The sequence below is a fragment of the Chiloscyllium plagiosum genome, chromosome 15 (genome assembly GCF_004010195.1).
Source record: "Chiloscyllium plagiosum isolate BGI_BamShark_2017 chromosome 15, ASM401019v2, whole genome shotgun sequence".
Classification (NCBI taxonomy): Eukaryota; Metazoa; Chordata; class Chondrichthyes; order Orectolobiformes; family Hemiscylliidae; genus Chiloscyllium; species Chiloscyllium plagiosum.
Genome location: NC_057724.1, coordinates 46,231,886 through 46,248,820, shown reverse-complemented (window position 1 = coordinate 46,248,820; position 16,935 = coordinate 46,231,886). Strand labels below are relative to the sequence as shown.

At 39.3% G+C, this 16,935-nt stretch overlaps 1 protein-coding gene across 1 annotated transcript in view; it reads left to right on the top strand.

The window, feature by feature from the left end:
* The window catches only part of msna (moesin a), an 88,552-nt gene that overhangs the window by 36,842 nt on the left and 34,775 nt on the right, over positions 1–16,935 (top strand). The window contains exon 2 of the mRNA XM_043704837.1: positions 4,472–4,555. Within this exon, the coding sequence (XP_043560772.1) occupies positions 4,472–4,555 (84 nt within the window). The remainder of the gene's footprint in view (positions 1–4,471; positions 4,556–16,935) is intronic.

The window sequence follows — 16,935 nt, the reverse complement described above, 5'->3', positions numbered from 1 at the left end:
TGGAAAAGCGCAGCCAGTCAGGCAGCATCTGAGGAGCAGGGCAGTCTCTTTCAAACATATAAAGATGCTGCCTGACCAGCTGTGCTTTTCCAGCCCCACACTGACTCTCACTCTGACCTCCAGCATCTGCAGCCTTCACTTGTCTCCTGACTACACCTAGGAGACTGGAGAGCTGTTGCAGTGCATCTTTAAATGTACCAGTCCTGCCATTGTGAACCAGTGAATGCTTAAGGTGGTAGAATGTGTCATATTCTCTCAACACACTGAATCAGCCGAAGTCAAGCTCTGTTTGGCTACCTCCCTTTTTTTGTGTGGATTGAAAATTCATCCTGATTTACACTGCTTGTCAAAACACCATTTTAAATACTGCATAGTTCAATTTGCTGCAAGTCAGAAAAATGATTTTTTTTTGGTTATCTTAAGTGCATGCCTGTACTATTTATGCAACAGGGTGGAGTGTGAGGCATTCATGATAGATATCCCAATGGGTATGGGCACTTTACCCTACTGTCCACAGATAATTGCAGTACCCATAACAATCTATCAAATGTAACTTCTTTTTTTTCTTGGCCTATCTTCTGGACTTTTGACAATGAACAGCATCAAATGAAGCTTCATTTCCTGTTTTAAACAGTGTATAAAGTCACTTCCTAATGAAACTAAATGTACCTCTTGCTAATTTTAAAATTGTAAGAGGAAATTTTTTTTTTGCTGAAGTGTGAAATAAAATTTGGCAGCATCCTGGATTGGGAAATACTCCTTTGACCTCCTTGTGAAGGTATGGAATGCAAAATTTGCTGATGTTTAGAGACTTTCACTTTTTGCCTATGTTAAGTAGTCACCCTTTTTTATTTTGCATCCAATTTAACAATTTTGCTACAATGATAAATCATTTAGGAACTGACATCTACCTGATTTTATTTGGGGGTGGGGAAGATTCCTTGTGACTAAACTTTTTTTTGGGTAAGTTTGCTTTTGCATCTTTGCTAATTTGAGAGCACTACTTTTTCCTTTTGACTTGACTTGAATTTTAAGTTGAACGTACCAGTTACTATCCCAGCATGCTTCTGAATAGGTTATTGAACATAACTCTGCTCTGGAGTTGAATAGCTAGTTATAAATCTTTGTTGCAAGACAATGCAACAGTCATTCTTCCATGATTTTAAACACGTGATTGATTTTAAGCTTAAGTATTTAGTATTGCAATAATATAAAGCAGAGCTGGAAATCTGAAACCAAACCAGATTGCTGGAGACACTAAAACAGATTTGGCAGCATCTGTGGAGAGGACAAAGTTATTTGAGTCCAGTAACCCTTCAGATCTGCTGAGTTTCTCCAGTAATATCTGTATCTGCAATATTATCTTGCTTTAAGAAAATTCAGTCCATGTCTAAAATGGTGTTGTACCCATTTAAATGAACTCCAACTCCACCTCCATTACTTCAAACTGTCAGTATCAGTATAAGATTTTTGTCTTTCACTGCAACTTATTTTGTCTACCTTTCCCTTTAGTAACTAAGGCTTAGCCAAACTGCAGGATTTTATTTTGGCACTGATCTCTAGCTGTAAATTCAGAGGAAGATCAGAAATACCAGACAAAGGTGTTTAATGTCTGAGGCTTGTTTTCTGCCCAAGTGAAGACCAGATTGTGTAGCATTTCTCCAATGAGCCTTTTGGATAGTTCTACTTTCTGTAGACAGCCATCTTCAAGTTTTTAGATGAGAAATTTTATTTGGCTGCTGCAATTGAAAAGTATTTTTGTTTTCCCATAATCCTTAGTTGCCCATATTTTTCTAAGAAATAAATCTCCAGTTTCTATCTCTAGCTGGGTATTTTGTATGTAATAAAAGTACAACCTCGTGGAAATAGTGCATCAAAAGTTCACTTTTATAAAGTCTCCAATACTATGTATTTGTACGACAAGTAATTCAGTGTTTTTCCAATGAGTCTACAGTTTGTATTGGTTTTTAACATGATTAATGCTCTAACCAATTAAATGATGTTGAAGGTTTAAAAAATCACTTGCAACTAAAAGTATATATAATGTTGTCTAGTTCTAATGTGTATATTAGGTTAGGCTGTTAGTATTTCCTTTTTTTTGTCCCACTCTTAAATTAATTTTAAATGTGTTTCATTAAAAATCTGTCACGAGCAGTTAGTTCACTTGTTTCGTTCTGTGCAGTTGTATATCAATCAATCAATACTAGACCCTGACTCCATAGAAAAAAACCAAATAACTCTGCTATACGTACTACCAAATAATCTCTATCATGCCTGAGGCACCAGGAAGGTCCTCCATCTACCCTCCAAGAAGAGCTCCAGACAGTGGTCTTTCCCTGCTGCAGTTGCCCCACACTTTAGTGCATCCCTCTGCATACAGTCCTGGACCTTGGAATGTGCCAGTCTGCAACACTGTCTGGGTAACTCCTTATTCTGGAAGACCAATGAGAGTCTTTTTGCTGATTTTAATGGTGCTCCAGGCACAGTTGAGTTTTTTGTCTGATAGCATTCTGGGGAACAAACCGTAGCACACAGTTGCCTATCAAGAAGCTGCCTGGATGAACTTCTGCACCTCCCTTCAGACCTTTGCAAAGACACACATCCAGAATATGTAACAGTCTCACCCTCCACCCCCCCCCCCCCCCCCCCCGCCCCAAAAACCAAGGCCCATGACACATTTGTGAAGAGCAAAGAGGTATCTTGATGCCCTAGCCTACCGTCACTTCTTAGATTGGTTCAATTGTCTGTCTGTCTCTGGGATTTTGTTGACAAAATGTGGCTTATGTGCTTAGTAACTTTTCACTATTCAAATTACTGTAGAAGCCAACTAATGTACTTGCACTCTGCTCCATCAAAGAATTATGTAAAAGTGTTGGTTAATCTTTAACCCAATCTTGACTTCCAAATTTGAACTGGGATTTGATTTTTTTTTTTACACATGATTGTGCCTCTGCCAAGTATTTTACAGTAGAAATGATGGCTTTGGGGAGAATTCAATGGGTCAGGAGGAATATCTTAAATATCCTGAAGTTATAAGTTCATCCACTGCTAAATTGTTTGCCTTTCTTATAAAGGCTAACATGTGACCCTTACCTTTTTTGTATTATATCACAACTTTTAGACTGGATATCACTTGTTGAAGAAATGGTTATAAACCTGTTACAAATGTTAATTAACCTATGAATTTGGGTGACTTGATATTTTGTTTCTTAATTGCTGTACAATTTGTTGCAAGGTTGGGGCAATTGGTGACTTTAATGCTTGCAGTTATTACCAGTTAACAAAAACTTTGTAGATTCTTAAAATATGGAAATATATTAACTTTTTTAATTCTTCGGTTTTAAGTCTGGAAGCTGTAACAGGATACAGCTCTCTCGCTTTCTAATACTTTAACTTCATTTATGCTGAGCCACCCATGAAGTTAAAATTCCAAGTTAATTGAAGTATTCAGATTCCACATTCTTGTGGCGATTTTTAAATAAAGATCCTGTCGTGCACGAAGTTGAAATGTAAGGCCAACTCTAGCCCTCATGAGACATGGGTGGTATGAATTTGACGTTTTAATGTTGAACTTAAAGGGTTCTTGTGATTCAGTGGTAGTATCCCTACCATTTTTTTTTTTAAGCCATGAGGACTGAGTTCAAGTCCCACTTCCAGTTGTGTGTAACAACCTCTCTCTGAATAGTTTGCTTTGGGGGGGGGCGAAATGTTTAAATTTGAGAAAATACCTTTTTAAGGCTTTGTGCAGTGGTGGTGTCCGATCTCCAGACCGGAAGGCCTGGGCTCAGTCCTAACTGTTCCAGAGGTGTCATACATCTTTGAAAAGGTTGAATTTAGAAAATACCTGAATGAAAATGTTAGCCTTATTTTCAAAATATCAGGATACTATCAAACTCTCAATGACTAGTAAATATACAATAACTGTACCAATTTTCATAAATCTATTGGGCCTGTAACAGTCTGAACTAAACAACTGGATGAAGGAACTAATTACACGGTTGTTGCCAGAGTTCCTTCACAGCTGTTTCTTTCTTTTTTAAAAATACACATCAACCCCAGTATGTTCATGTCTTCTTCCCACCCCCCCACCCCACTCCAATAACTGGCTTCCTGACAGCAAACCACTCCATAATTGAGGGCCACTAGTTGGGGAACAGGAAATCCAATCCAATGTTCAACCTTGTGAAGAATGGCTACTTGATTTTGGAGCCAATTGTGCTCCGTAACGGCATTGCAAGTTAGTTCTTTAGGATGGAAGATTTGACTTGTTTCTGACCCATTTTTGAGCTGGTTGTTCTTCTTTTATTGAATCTATTTCTGTGCTGGAATTTGTTTTTAACTCTGTTGGAATTTCCTTTTCAGAAAGAAATTCACTAAAATTATTGCTTTTTTTGGAAGCTAAGCACTTGTTTCCATATAAAAGTTGCTAACTTTTTTAGATCTTTTAAGAGTGTCTCTTTTATTTTAACAGATCAATGTTCGGGTTACCACCATGGATGCTGAACTGGAATTTGCTATCCAGCCAAACACCACTGGCAAGCAACTCTTTGATCAGGTAAGTTGAGCTAAATACTTCAACTTGGTTGAATCTGACCATCTAAATGTGTCCTTTATTTTTTTTGTGCCCTTTTATTCTTTGGAAAAAAGGTTAGTATTTTTAAATCGTGGTACAAATGTATGCTTCATGTTGCAAGTGATCTGTATGTTTCCCTTGATTCAAACAGTTGTCTTCCTGCAAAAGTCCTATCTCTCCAAAAAATATGACATGAGATCTGCAGGTCAAAGTTAAGTTGATTCCATATATTTTAGACCATTTTAATGTTGCACTGATTTATTCTTCAAATTTTAATTCAAATTTCAAAATAGGAAACCAAACTAAAACAAAACATTTCTCCATATAAAATTAGTACATTTGAAAAGTGAAGCACTATCTTTTGTAACAATGCTATCTAAGCAATATTTGGTTTAAAACGTTCAGACCAACAATCTGTTGTAAACTGTAGGAGGATATCAATAGACTGGTCAGGTGAGCAGAGCAATGGCAATTGGAATTCATCCTGGAAAAGAGAAATTAACCATGAATGGTAGAACTCTCCAGTGCTGAGTACAAGGAGGACTAGTGTGTATCCACAGATCCTTGAAGGCAAGAGTGCAGGTAGAGAAGATGGGTAAAGCATTTTGGGAAACATGTCTTTAACTGAAGTATAAAATAAGAGCATGGAAGTTAAACTGCTTAGGCCACATCTGGAATACTGTGCAGGTTTGGTCATCAGTGTAGGAGACATGATTGCACCGGAGTGGGTTTGAGGAAGATTGACCAGGGTGTTGCCTGGGCTGGAGGGTTTGAGCTATGATGAAAGATTGGAGAGGCTGGGGCTATTTGTTTTTTCAGTTAAAGCAACAGAAGCTGGGGATGGGGGCAACCAAAATATGCTTGCAGTGGAGAGGCATAAGCTGGACAAAAATGCTTTTTCTCATTGGATCAATAAGCGGCATGGACTTTGAATCATTTTGTTTCACTATCCACTAGGGCTTCAGGTCAAGAGGTGGAAAAGGGGCATCATGCAATTAATCTTTGCAGACTTGATGGGCCAAATGACCACCACCTTCTGTGCTGTAGACTGTTACTCAGATGTTTCTTTATCTTATGGATAATTGGAATATTTTCATGCTCATTGTTGGATAATGTAAAAAGATGGGGGGGGGGGGGTGCTGGGGGTTGGGGGTGGTGTGGAAAGAGGGGAAATGTCAGCAAGTAATAACCCATAAAGTGGAAACATTTGAATTTTTTTTTTTTTTAGCAATTCACTTCATGAGAGGAGATTCCTGATTTGGGAGGATTTTTTTGCTTGGAAATATTTCCAAGCAAGTGTTTTTAAGTAGCTAGTATTGTATAATGTTAATGTCCTGGATTATTTTGATGGCATATATTATTGGTGTCCAACACTTTCATCTGCAGACCATGAAGGCAAAACTTCCCATCTTGTTGGACTGTAAATTTTGAAAATGTCTCTTTGTAACTTCCATCCTTCGTGTCAGAAATTGTTAAAAGGTGCCTGGAAGTATAATAACTTTAATGATATTTTGCCTAAAATTTCAGTTAAACTCCCAAGTCATGGTGCCAGCACAATTCTGATCTGCTCCACTAATTTTTGTGCTTGCCATCTTTAATTTTCAAAGCATGTCAAAAACATTGCACCACCAGGCTGGTGTGCTGCAATGTTCAATCTGTTATAATGCTGCAGCATTTTATAATGTAAAATGGTTGAGACTAAGCCAGAAATGGGGTTTCTCTGTTGCCCTATACTTTAGTCAAGGGCAGGATGTGAGAATTTCCTGTGCACTTCTGGACCGTTAACTAGAGTAACAGTCTTAGTAATTCTTGATCTTTTGTGCAAATGCACTTACATCCTGTTCTGTTGTAGAAATGTTCTTGTTGTATAAGTTGACACCCTTGCTTCCATGTAGTTTGACAGGTATGCTGTCCAGGGTAGCAATTATGTGTAGACCGTGTTGGTGCATTTTAATTTGATTTGGTATTATCAAGTGAGAAAGATTGAGCAGTGTGCAACTATGGTTAAACATAGGAGACAGCCACTTTGGTTGTCTGCAGAAGTAAGCTGGCTTATCCTAGTACACCACCACAGTTTTTTTTAAAATTTACTCCACTTATTTTTCTCTGTTCAACGCTTTTGAAAGCCTCAATTGAATTCTTCTGCAGAGCATTCCAGGTGGTAACTACACGGGTTTTATTTTTCAAAACAACTTTTCTTCTTTTGTCCAAACAATCTCAAAACATACTCATTTTTAAATGTCAGGTAGTTCTCAACCCATTAACCAATTAGAACAGGTTTTTCTTTATCCAGATGCATCATGATTTTGAGCACCCCAGAAAACCTTTCAACCTCCAAAATGGATACCCCCAATTTCTCTGATCTGCCCTTATAACTGGTTTATTTCATTCCTGGCATTTTTTTTTTTTTGAACATTTTCTGCTCCCTCTCTCAAGCCTTTCACCATACTGAAAAGTGACCAGAATTGGACAAGATGTCAAATGAGGTAGAACTAGTGTTTTATAAAAGCTTATCATACTATTTTAATGTTTTGTAGTAAATTTATGTAGACTTGTGGGAACTTTATCAAATTTCTTCCACCATTTTGAGATTCCCCTTTTGCATGCTTTGTTTTTCCCCCACATGAACCAAAACTGCTCAAGTTGTCATTGATGTTTAGAAACAAATTAGAGAACATTTTTAACTCATTCTTTCCGACTATCTTCCTTTCACTTTTTTTGATAATATACAGTTGGCGTCTGGTTACTTTTTCTCATTTGAAACTTTCTTTCATACTGCTTTCTCTTCATAATGTTTTCTGCATTTTGTTTTGTTGACTCTGCTTCTAAAGGCAGCAAATTTACCCTTTTCTCTACTTAAGATCCTAGCTGAAATTTTAAGACCTTTTTTTTTGTTCATTGGCTTTCAAGACAACCTTTTCCACATTTGTCTGATCAATTGCATTGCCCAGTTAAATCTGATGCGAAGGTGGTGTATTTCATTGGAGCTGAAGTAGTTATTAGCTGCCACTTTAGTGACGTTATGTTTCCTTATGATGAACAGTTGTGCTCCCAACTTCTCAATGCTTTATGTCATTTTCATTCCTATTTCAAAAAGAAAATAAGAATTTCTAACTTAAGAGATTCATGTGCTTCATGTTTTTGAAATTAATTTGTTGAACTGTCTTTTAATGCTTTCGCTTTCACTCTGATTATCTCAGCCTCTCCCAAGAGTCTTGACTTGGACTTCATGCAAAGAGTTTTAGACTCCAGTTAATAGTTTTCGTCTCCAACAGGAAAGCTGCCAGCAAATCAGCTGCTCTGTTTTTAATTCACTGCCAGAATTGACAGTTGCACCCATTTTTGTTTTGCAGAGCTGTGACTCTGCAAACTGAAGTTGAATTGTGCAGTGTCTCTTTCACAGGACTTAGAACTGTACAGCACAGGAATAGACCACCAGCCCATAATGTTGTGCCAAACATAATGTCAAATTAAACTAATATTTTCTGCTTTCCCTTGGTCTGTATCCCTTCATTCCTTACATATTCATGTGCTCATCTAAATGTCCCTTTAAATGCCCTGAACATATCTGCCTCCACTACCAACCTTGGCAGTCCAGACTCCTACCACTAGTTTTAAAAAACCTGCCTCCCCTCACCTTTTTTTTTTCTGCATTGTTTTAGGCACTTCAACTCGGTTGGGATGATTCTGACAGTTAACCCTTATCAATGCATGTTATAATTTTATAGACTATTAATCTCTGCCACTTCAGAAAAAGCAACCTGACTTTTTTTTTCCTCATCCCTTCTTTATAGTTGATACCCTCGAATCCTGCTAAACCTCTTCTGCATTCTCTCCAGCTTCACAGCCTTCCTATAATGACCAGAACTGAATGCAATACTCTTGTGTCGCCTTATCAAAGTCTTAGAAAGCTGCAACATGACATCCTGACTCTTGTACTCAATTCACTGACCAATAAAGGCAATCATGCAGTACAGCACCTTTTATGACCCTATCTGTTTGCGTGGCTGCTACCAGGAGCAATTAACTTGAACCCTAAAATCCCTCCATATGTCAGTGCTGTTCAGGGTCTTGTTGTAACTCTGTATACATAAGATTTTATCTTCCCAAAATGCAGTACCTCACACTTGCCTCAATTAATCTCCATCTGTCATTTCTTCACCCATACATGAAACTGACCTATATCCTGCTGTCTCCTTTGACAACCTTCTACACTGTCCACAAATTCACCAATCTTTGCATCATCTGCAAACTTACTGATCCACCCATTTTACTTTTTCATCCAAGACATATTTTCATTTATCACCAGTCCCACTACTGACTCTTGCAGAACACCACCATCTCAAACCTCCAGTGTGGAAAAACCCCATTCCACCACAACTCTGTACCTTCTATGGGCAAGCTAATTCTGAATCCACATTGCCAAGTCACCATGGATCCCATGCATCGTAACCTTGTGGAAGAGCCGACCATGAGGGGCCTTATCAAAAACTGTATTAAAATCTGGTGTACACAATATCTACTGCTCTACCCTCTATCACCTTTTTGTCATCTTGGATGCAATCAATTTAGTAAGACAGACTTGCCCAGTACAAAGCCATGCTGAATGTCCCTAATTAGGCCATACTCTTCCAAATGTGTGTAAATCCTCTGTCTAAGAATTCTCTCCAATAGCTTCCCAACCACCAGTTTGAAACTCACTGCTCTATAGTTTCCTGGATTATCCCTATTTTCCATCTTGAACAGATTTTTAGCTACTTGCCAATCCTCTGGGACCTGTACAGTGGCTAATGATACAAAGATCTTTAACTTTGACCCAGTAATCTCTTCTCTTGTCTCTCAGCCTGGTATAGATGCCATTCAGGTACTGGGGACTTACCCACCTTAATGCTCTTCAAGAGACCCAAAACAACTTCTTGCTTGATCTCAAAATTCTGTAGCATATTAGTATGCTCCACACAAATCTCACTATCCTTCATATGCTTCTGGATGAATACTGATTCAAAGTACTTGTTTAGGATATCAACTACATCCTCTGCCTCCAAGTAAAAGTTCCTTCCTTTATCCTCCAGTGTTCCTACCTTCTCCCTAGTTATCCTCTTGTTTTTAATCTGTGTAGAATGCCTTCAGATTCTCTTTTTAACCCGACTTGCCAATGTCATTTCATGGCCTCTTGCTCTCCTAATTCCCTACTTTCTTTATATTCCTCACAGGCCCTGACTGACTTTAGCTTCCTAAATCTTCCATATGTTTGTTTTGACTAAATTCATAACCTCCCATAGTATCTAAGGGTATCAAACCTTGCCACCTTGTCCTTCCTCTTGGAGCATGCCAAGTCAGGTCTTGAAACAAGTCTCATGTCAAATGTAGACTTGGCTGATAACACTCCCTAGCTTCTGTCTAATACTGATGTAATTTGCCTACCCTCCAATTTAACACCTTGCCACAAAGGTCCTGACTTATCCTTCTTCATAGCTATATTTAAAACTTAAGATCACTTTCTAAAATGCTCTACCACTGAAGTCAGGTCACCAATACTGGCTAATGCTGAAAATGTGTTGCTGGAAAAGCGCAGCAGGTCAGGCAGCATCCAAGGAGCAGGAGAATCGACGTTTCAGGCCCTTCCTGAAGAAGGGCTCATGCCCGAAACTCCGATTCTCCTGCTCCTTGGATGCTGCCTAACCTGCTGCACTTTTCCAGCAACACATTTTCAGCTTTGATCTCCAGCATCTGCAGCCCTCACTTTCTCCTACAATACTGGCTAATGAATCTGTTCAATATGGCCCCTCTAGTGGACAATCCAGTCTTTCAAGATACACTCTTGGATGCACTTTAGATTTTTTTTAGATTACTTAGTGTGGAAACAGGCCCTTCGACCCAACAAATCCACACCGACCCGCAGAAGCGCAACCCACCCAGACCCATTCCCCTACATTTACCCCTAACACTACGGGCAATTTAACATGGCCAGTTCACCTAACCTGCACATTTTTTGGACTGTGTGAGGAAACCGGAGGAAACCCACTGGGAGAATGTGCAAACTCGACAGTCAGTCGCCTGAGGTGGGAATTGAACCTGGATTGCTGGCACTGAGGCAGCAGTGCTAACCACTGCCACCGTGCTGCCCACTTATCAAACTTTTACCCTATCTAAGCCCCTAACTAAGAGTCCCAGTCAATGTTGGAAGTCAAAGTCATCCATTATTTTGCATATTTCCATAATCTGCTGACCATATTTGTTTCTGTCTTGCAGTATTTAATATAATCTGATTGCATATGTCCTATTTTTGAGCTGTACCCATGTTTCCATGGTGGATGAGCCCTCCAGTATGCCCTAGAGTGCAGATGTAACATTCTGTGATTAGTAATGTAATTCTTCCACCTCTATTACCTTCTCCTCCCTCAGCTAAAACAAAACCCTGGAATGTTGAGCAGGCAGTCCTGTCTCTCTTTCTCTCTCTTTCCCCCCCCCCCTCAACCAAGTCTCTCTCTAATGGCCACAACATATTCCCATGAATAATCCAGGCTCTAAGGTCATCGGCCTTACCTATAATACCCAATGTGTTGAAATAAACACTTCAGCTGATTAGTACCATTGTGTTCATTTATTTGTCTGTCCTTTTTTTTTGATTTTTATTGGTCCTAACATGTACCTTCCCTTGCTGACCACCTGCTCAGGTTCCTCACCCCTTGCCAGTCTATTAGAGTCATGGAGATGTACAGCACAGAAACAGACCCTTTTGGTCTGCATGGGTGAGTTGGATCAGATATCCTAATGGGATATCTAGTCCCATTTACCAGCACTTAGCCCCTATGCCTCTAAACCCTTCCAGATGTCTCTTTTTTTTTTATTAAAAAAAAAACAAGCATTATTGTGCCAGTCTCCCCTTCCTCTGGCAGCTCATTCCATACACTCTCCACCCTTTTACATGAAAAAAGTTGCCCCCTTAGGTCCTTTTTTAAATTTCACCCCACCACCCTACACCTATCCCTTTGAGTTCTGGACTCCTCCACACCCCAAGGTAAAGATCTTATCTGTTTACCCTGTCCATGTCCCTCATGATTACTGTTGTTAAACTGGTTGTAGTTGTTCCAAAATGCCACGCTGACTTGCTTGGTATAATTTACTTTGTAATTTACAGTTAATCATATTTTTAAGAATCCTATTAGTCACTGGCCTGGCATTTTTTGATTACCCAGCCTATAATAGCACTGAACTACACTGACTAGAAGCTTCCAGATTCAGTTACGTTTTGTGCGGTTAGTTGACTATCCAGGTTAGTGTTTTTAAAAAAGGTATTAGAATTGTTCTTATGCAGACATTGTAGATTGTGGGGAGAGTTGAAAGAAAGGAAATATCTTGCATTCTACTTTTCATGAACCGTTAATCACTAGAAAATATCTGCATATGATCCTGGGTACATACAAGACATAGCTTAGTTTCTAATTTAGACAAATCCCCTGAGTTGAATACTGTAATATGTGCTTTGAATTTTTACTCCTGTATATGGAAAGTAGAAACAAACTAAAGTAGAAATGCAGCAACTCTTTAGGAAGGAGCTGAAGAGGGTGGAAAGAAAAATAAACTGGTGCACAGAGGATTTACCCTGTAGAGGTCAGGTCTACAGCATGGAAATAGGCCCAACTTGTCAAAACGGGACAACATGGACAATTTAAACTAGTCCCATTTACCTACGTTTGGTCCATATCCCATTTATGTACATGTCCAAATGTTCCTTTTTAAATGACAATTGTACTACTTTTGCCACTATTTCTGGCAGCCTGTTCCAGTTACTCACCACCCTCTCTGGGGTGGGGAAAGTGTGCAACTGCACTTCTGAACCCTTTTGTGTATCTGCCCTCTAGTTTTAATTTTTCTCTACCATGGGAAAAACTGTCAGCTATCTATCTTATCCACTCATCTCATGATTTTATGGACCTCCATAATATCACCCCTTGGTCTCCTATGTGCTGATTTGCGGGGGGGGGGGGGGGGTGGAGATTTCCCCAGGCTCTCCCTAAACTCAAAACTTCCAGTTCCAGTGAAGACCTTAAGCTCAAAACATAGACTCTCCTGCTCCTCTGCTGCCTGACCAGCTGTGCTTTTCCAGCACCCCACACTTTGACTTACAGTCCAGTAAATCCTCAAATCTCCTGCATTTTCTCATTTTAATACTATGAACTTAACTGGAGTCAATCTATTCCATTATTAATACTGCCGAATTTCTTATTTAGTAGAATCCCAGTGGGAATGTCTTGTTGCCAATTTGAAGATATACAGTTGTTTCCCACATACTTGTCTTATTTCAGCAAAACCATCTTCAGAGCAACAACTTTAAGACTGAGTGAGTGCTAATTGTTACTAAAGTAATATTCAAAGTTTGAGAGAAGATTTGTAGCTCGGGTGCTCGTTGTGGTTCTGTTCACTGAGTTGGGAACTTGTGTTGCAAACGTTTCGTCCCCTGTCTAGGTGACCTCCTCAGTGCTTGGGAGCCTCCTGTGAAGCGCTTCTGTGATCTTTCCTCCAGCATTTATAGTGGTTTGTCTCTGCCGCTTCCGGTTGTCCGCTGCAGTGGTCGGTATATTGGGTCCAGGTCGATGTGCTTATTTATTTGAATCTGTGGATGAGTGCCATGCCTCTAGGAATTCTCTGGCTGTTCTCGGTTTGGCTTGTCCTATAATAGTAGTGTTGTTCCAGTCGAATTCATGTTGCTTGTCATCTGAATGTGTGGCTACTAATGATAGCTGGTCGTGTCGTTTCGTGGCTAGTTGGTGTTCATGGATGCGGATCGTTAGCTATCTGGTCAGCATGGACAGGTTGGATCAAAGGGTCTGTTTCCATGCTGTATATCTCTGACTCTGACTCTCTGATAACACTGAAATCTCCCTGTTCGTGATGCTAGTGCCAAAATGTGCTGATCTGTTATCAAACTGGCAGTAAGATTTCTGACCAAATCTTCTCCTCCTTCTACATATTGGTCAACTTGTATTAGCATGCCCAGACTTGTGTAAAATTCTGTTTAATATAACTGTAGTTCATACTTTTTAAACTAGTGCTATCATCATGAAAAGGGCAGCTTTGCTCCATTCTTTCCTGTGTTGGATTGTTGGTCAAAGATTGCTAGCTCTCCACGGGAAAATACCCATTATTTGTAACCTAACTGAGGCTATTTAGGACACTTGCCTTTTTTGTATCTAGATGACTTAACCAAGTACCACCTCTCATGCACAGCAGCTAACCATTTCCTGTCTTTATGCTCAGGAGTGTTCTGAAGTCCAAAAGATCAAGTGTGGCCATATATGGCCTTGTACTTGTGACTATCTCAGCCAAGAATATTAGTAATGTCCTGCCAAAGTGACCACAGACATTCCAGTCTCTTGTGTTATGTCTGCGTGAGATGATGGGCCTATGTAGATCATTGCATTTCAGCATTGATTAGACTTGTTGTGAAATAATAGTGTTACGCTTGAGTCTGCCTAAAGCACAGCTCATTAACTCTGCAAGCCTTTTATGAAAAGGACAGTTTATATTGGCACTTTCTTGGATCAGTGCTAAGTATTGGTTATTCTTGTTTGTTCAGTTATCCAACTAGAAGTCCTAAAGCTCCTTAATGTGGTGTTATTCTTGCGTGTATGGCAAGCATTTCTAAGTAGGCAAATTTTAATAGCTGTGCTTAGTGGAGGAAGCATGATGAAGTAGCTATCTTTTGAGCTCATTAGACTGATTTTAAAATGTGACTGAAGTGTTCGAGAAATCTTTAATGTCCTGCTTTCGTTTTGAATTTTAGGGATAAATATTTTTAAGTTAATTGACATTTTAAATCTCCTGATTTAGTGAGTGGAATATTAAGTATGAAATCTTAAGAGCAAATTGTCAGCATTTCCTCTTAAACTAAAATTATAGCATGTTGCTTTTCCCTTGATCATTCAATTGGCTTCTAACATTTCAGCTACAAATCTCCTTAAAGCTCTTGTGTAGTTTTCACTGCTCAACTCTGACAGGAGGCAGAGAAAGCCAAAGAGAGTTGACTAAGGCCATTTCATGCCTATGCAAAGTCTATCACAACTAGGCTGCTTCATGTTGAATAAATGGCCATTAGAAAAAGGGCAGGTACAGTCATTGAATAAACACAACTTTTTTTTTGTGATCGCCCCACTGCATATGAAATTACAAGAACAACTTCACCTTGTTTAATAAATATTAGGCCTCTGTCTTCAAGCAGTATCTGACATTTGTAAAGTCTAATGAAGGAGTGGAAACCTGTAGCAATGTCAGTTTTGAAGTATGTATGAAGTAAACAATTCCTGAAAGTTGAAGTAGTATGAGAGTTCAGTCTGTTTTTTTTTTTTGCTGCTTCCCATTTCATTAACCCTAGTGCTGATAATCAGTAACTGGAAATGCCAAAGGCAGAAAGACCACGTTCTATGAAAAAGACAGTATGAACTGTCCATTTTGAAATTTGAACAGTGTTTAGTGGTGTATTAATCTTTTTATCTTTCCCAAGGTAGTTGAAGTATTTGCACTTCTAATTTGATTTCTAAAGAACAAAAGCATTCATAAAGTAGTTAAAGCATTCAACTTTGCAGTTGTAAACCAAGATTGGGTAATGTATACTCTGCATATTGGTTAAAAATAACAGCAAACTATCTGTTCTATTCTGTTTCTGTTGAACACTTTTTTTAAAAAATATCTCTCATTAGAAATAAAAACCAAATGTTTTGGTGACTTGTGAAGTCATTAGCATAGAAACAGGCAACTGGACTGCTGTTCCATCTGCAACCCTTCCCACTTAATGAAACTATCTTTGTCTGTACCTCTTTGACATGATCTTGCATCCCTTAAATGCATCAATATTATCCACCTCAACAACTCCTCCTCTTTGTAATAACACTTTCATTTGAATTGTTGGATTTGTGACTTGATATTCATGGATTTTGTTTTAGACAGATAATATAGATTGACTTTTTTTTTTGAGCCATCTCGTTGCCAATGGCTTTTAAATGCCCTTGTTGGTTCATGACAGCCTCTGTTTTATAGATTGCAATATTGCTGCCATTGGTTCCTGCCAATGCTTTTAGCATCACATCCTCTACTAAGATCTGTGTTCCTTGCAAACAGCAAGTATGGCCAGGCAGTTTGAAGCATCCCAATGCTGGAACACCCAGCATTTTTCCAGGCCATTGGAGGCAGGTTATGGCTGAACTAAATGAAACCCAGAAAGTGATGTCCAATAGGTGTTCCAAAGTGGCATCGCTCTGTTTGAGCTTTTCTATGGAGCTATTCAAAGTGGAACTGCCTTGAATTTGTTGCGACTGAGATTATTGAACTTATGCCAATTATTGTCCTTTCCCCAAATTATTGATTTTTTTTTTTTTTCCCCTAGCCTCCTTGCTTGTTTCCAAACTTGCCAGAATCGCTATCACTAATGTACAAGCGGGGAAGAGTTCCTTGTGAGGCTCACTAGCTGTGAAGGCTTTGAAAAGCTGCAGCCATAGTTATTGGGAGGCAGCTGTTCAAAAACTTTCTTTTTGGTTGCCTTCCTTGCTTGACAAATGAGTGCTAAAGTGAACTATCTTGCCAGCAGTTAGCACTCAATTGTTGCCAGCCTTCATGGTACTGACTCACTTGGCAGATCCATCTTTCACCTTACGGGATGAAGGGTAATGGCTATACTGTCACCAGATGCTCCAGCTGCCTTTACTTCACCCGCACTACACTCTTAAGGGCAGGATAAATACAGATCCAGCTGAGAGGTAAGACATCTGACTCAGATCAGCTCTTTCAACATTAGAGGTTCAGGCTCTGTCAGCGGTTTGTTGACATCTGTAAACTATATTTCCTCTACATCGGGTTGGCATGCACTGTCACTGGCAAGGTGCCAATTACCACCTCTACTCTCCTTCAGTCTCTGCCTCTTAGCAAACTGTGCTGTGTTCCCTTTCAATGAAAAGATATCAGTGCTAGTAATGAGTGCTTTTGGGGTAGGGCCTGGGGGTAAACATTAGTCCTAGAGGGTGCTAGAGGAATGTGTGAGTGGATATTTTTGCTGCGTTGAATATAGGCTACTTAAATATGAGGTGCTTATAGGAAAAGGAATGAAGCAGGTTGTGTTGATAGGAAATGTGCTTAAAAAGAAATGCTAAGTATGTCATTATGGCCTTGGCATCTGAAAATACTATGCCACTCAGTCATGTGAGGCTTGAGATCCTCTTGGTACATGGCCTACATATGAGGGAGCACAGTCCTCACTCTGACTCTTTCTTCCGTGCCTACTTACTTATTTTAAGTTATTCTCCTCGTTCCCTCCCCACAATCCATTGCTTTCCTCAGATAAGAATGAAAAATAAGTTCAGTCCTCCTAG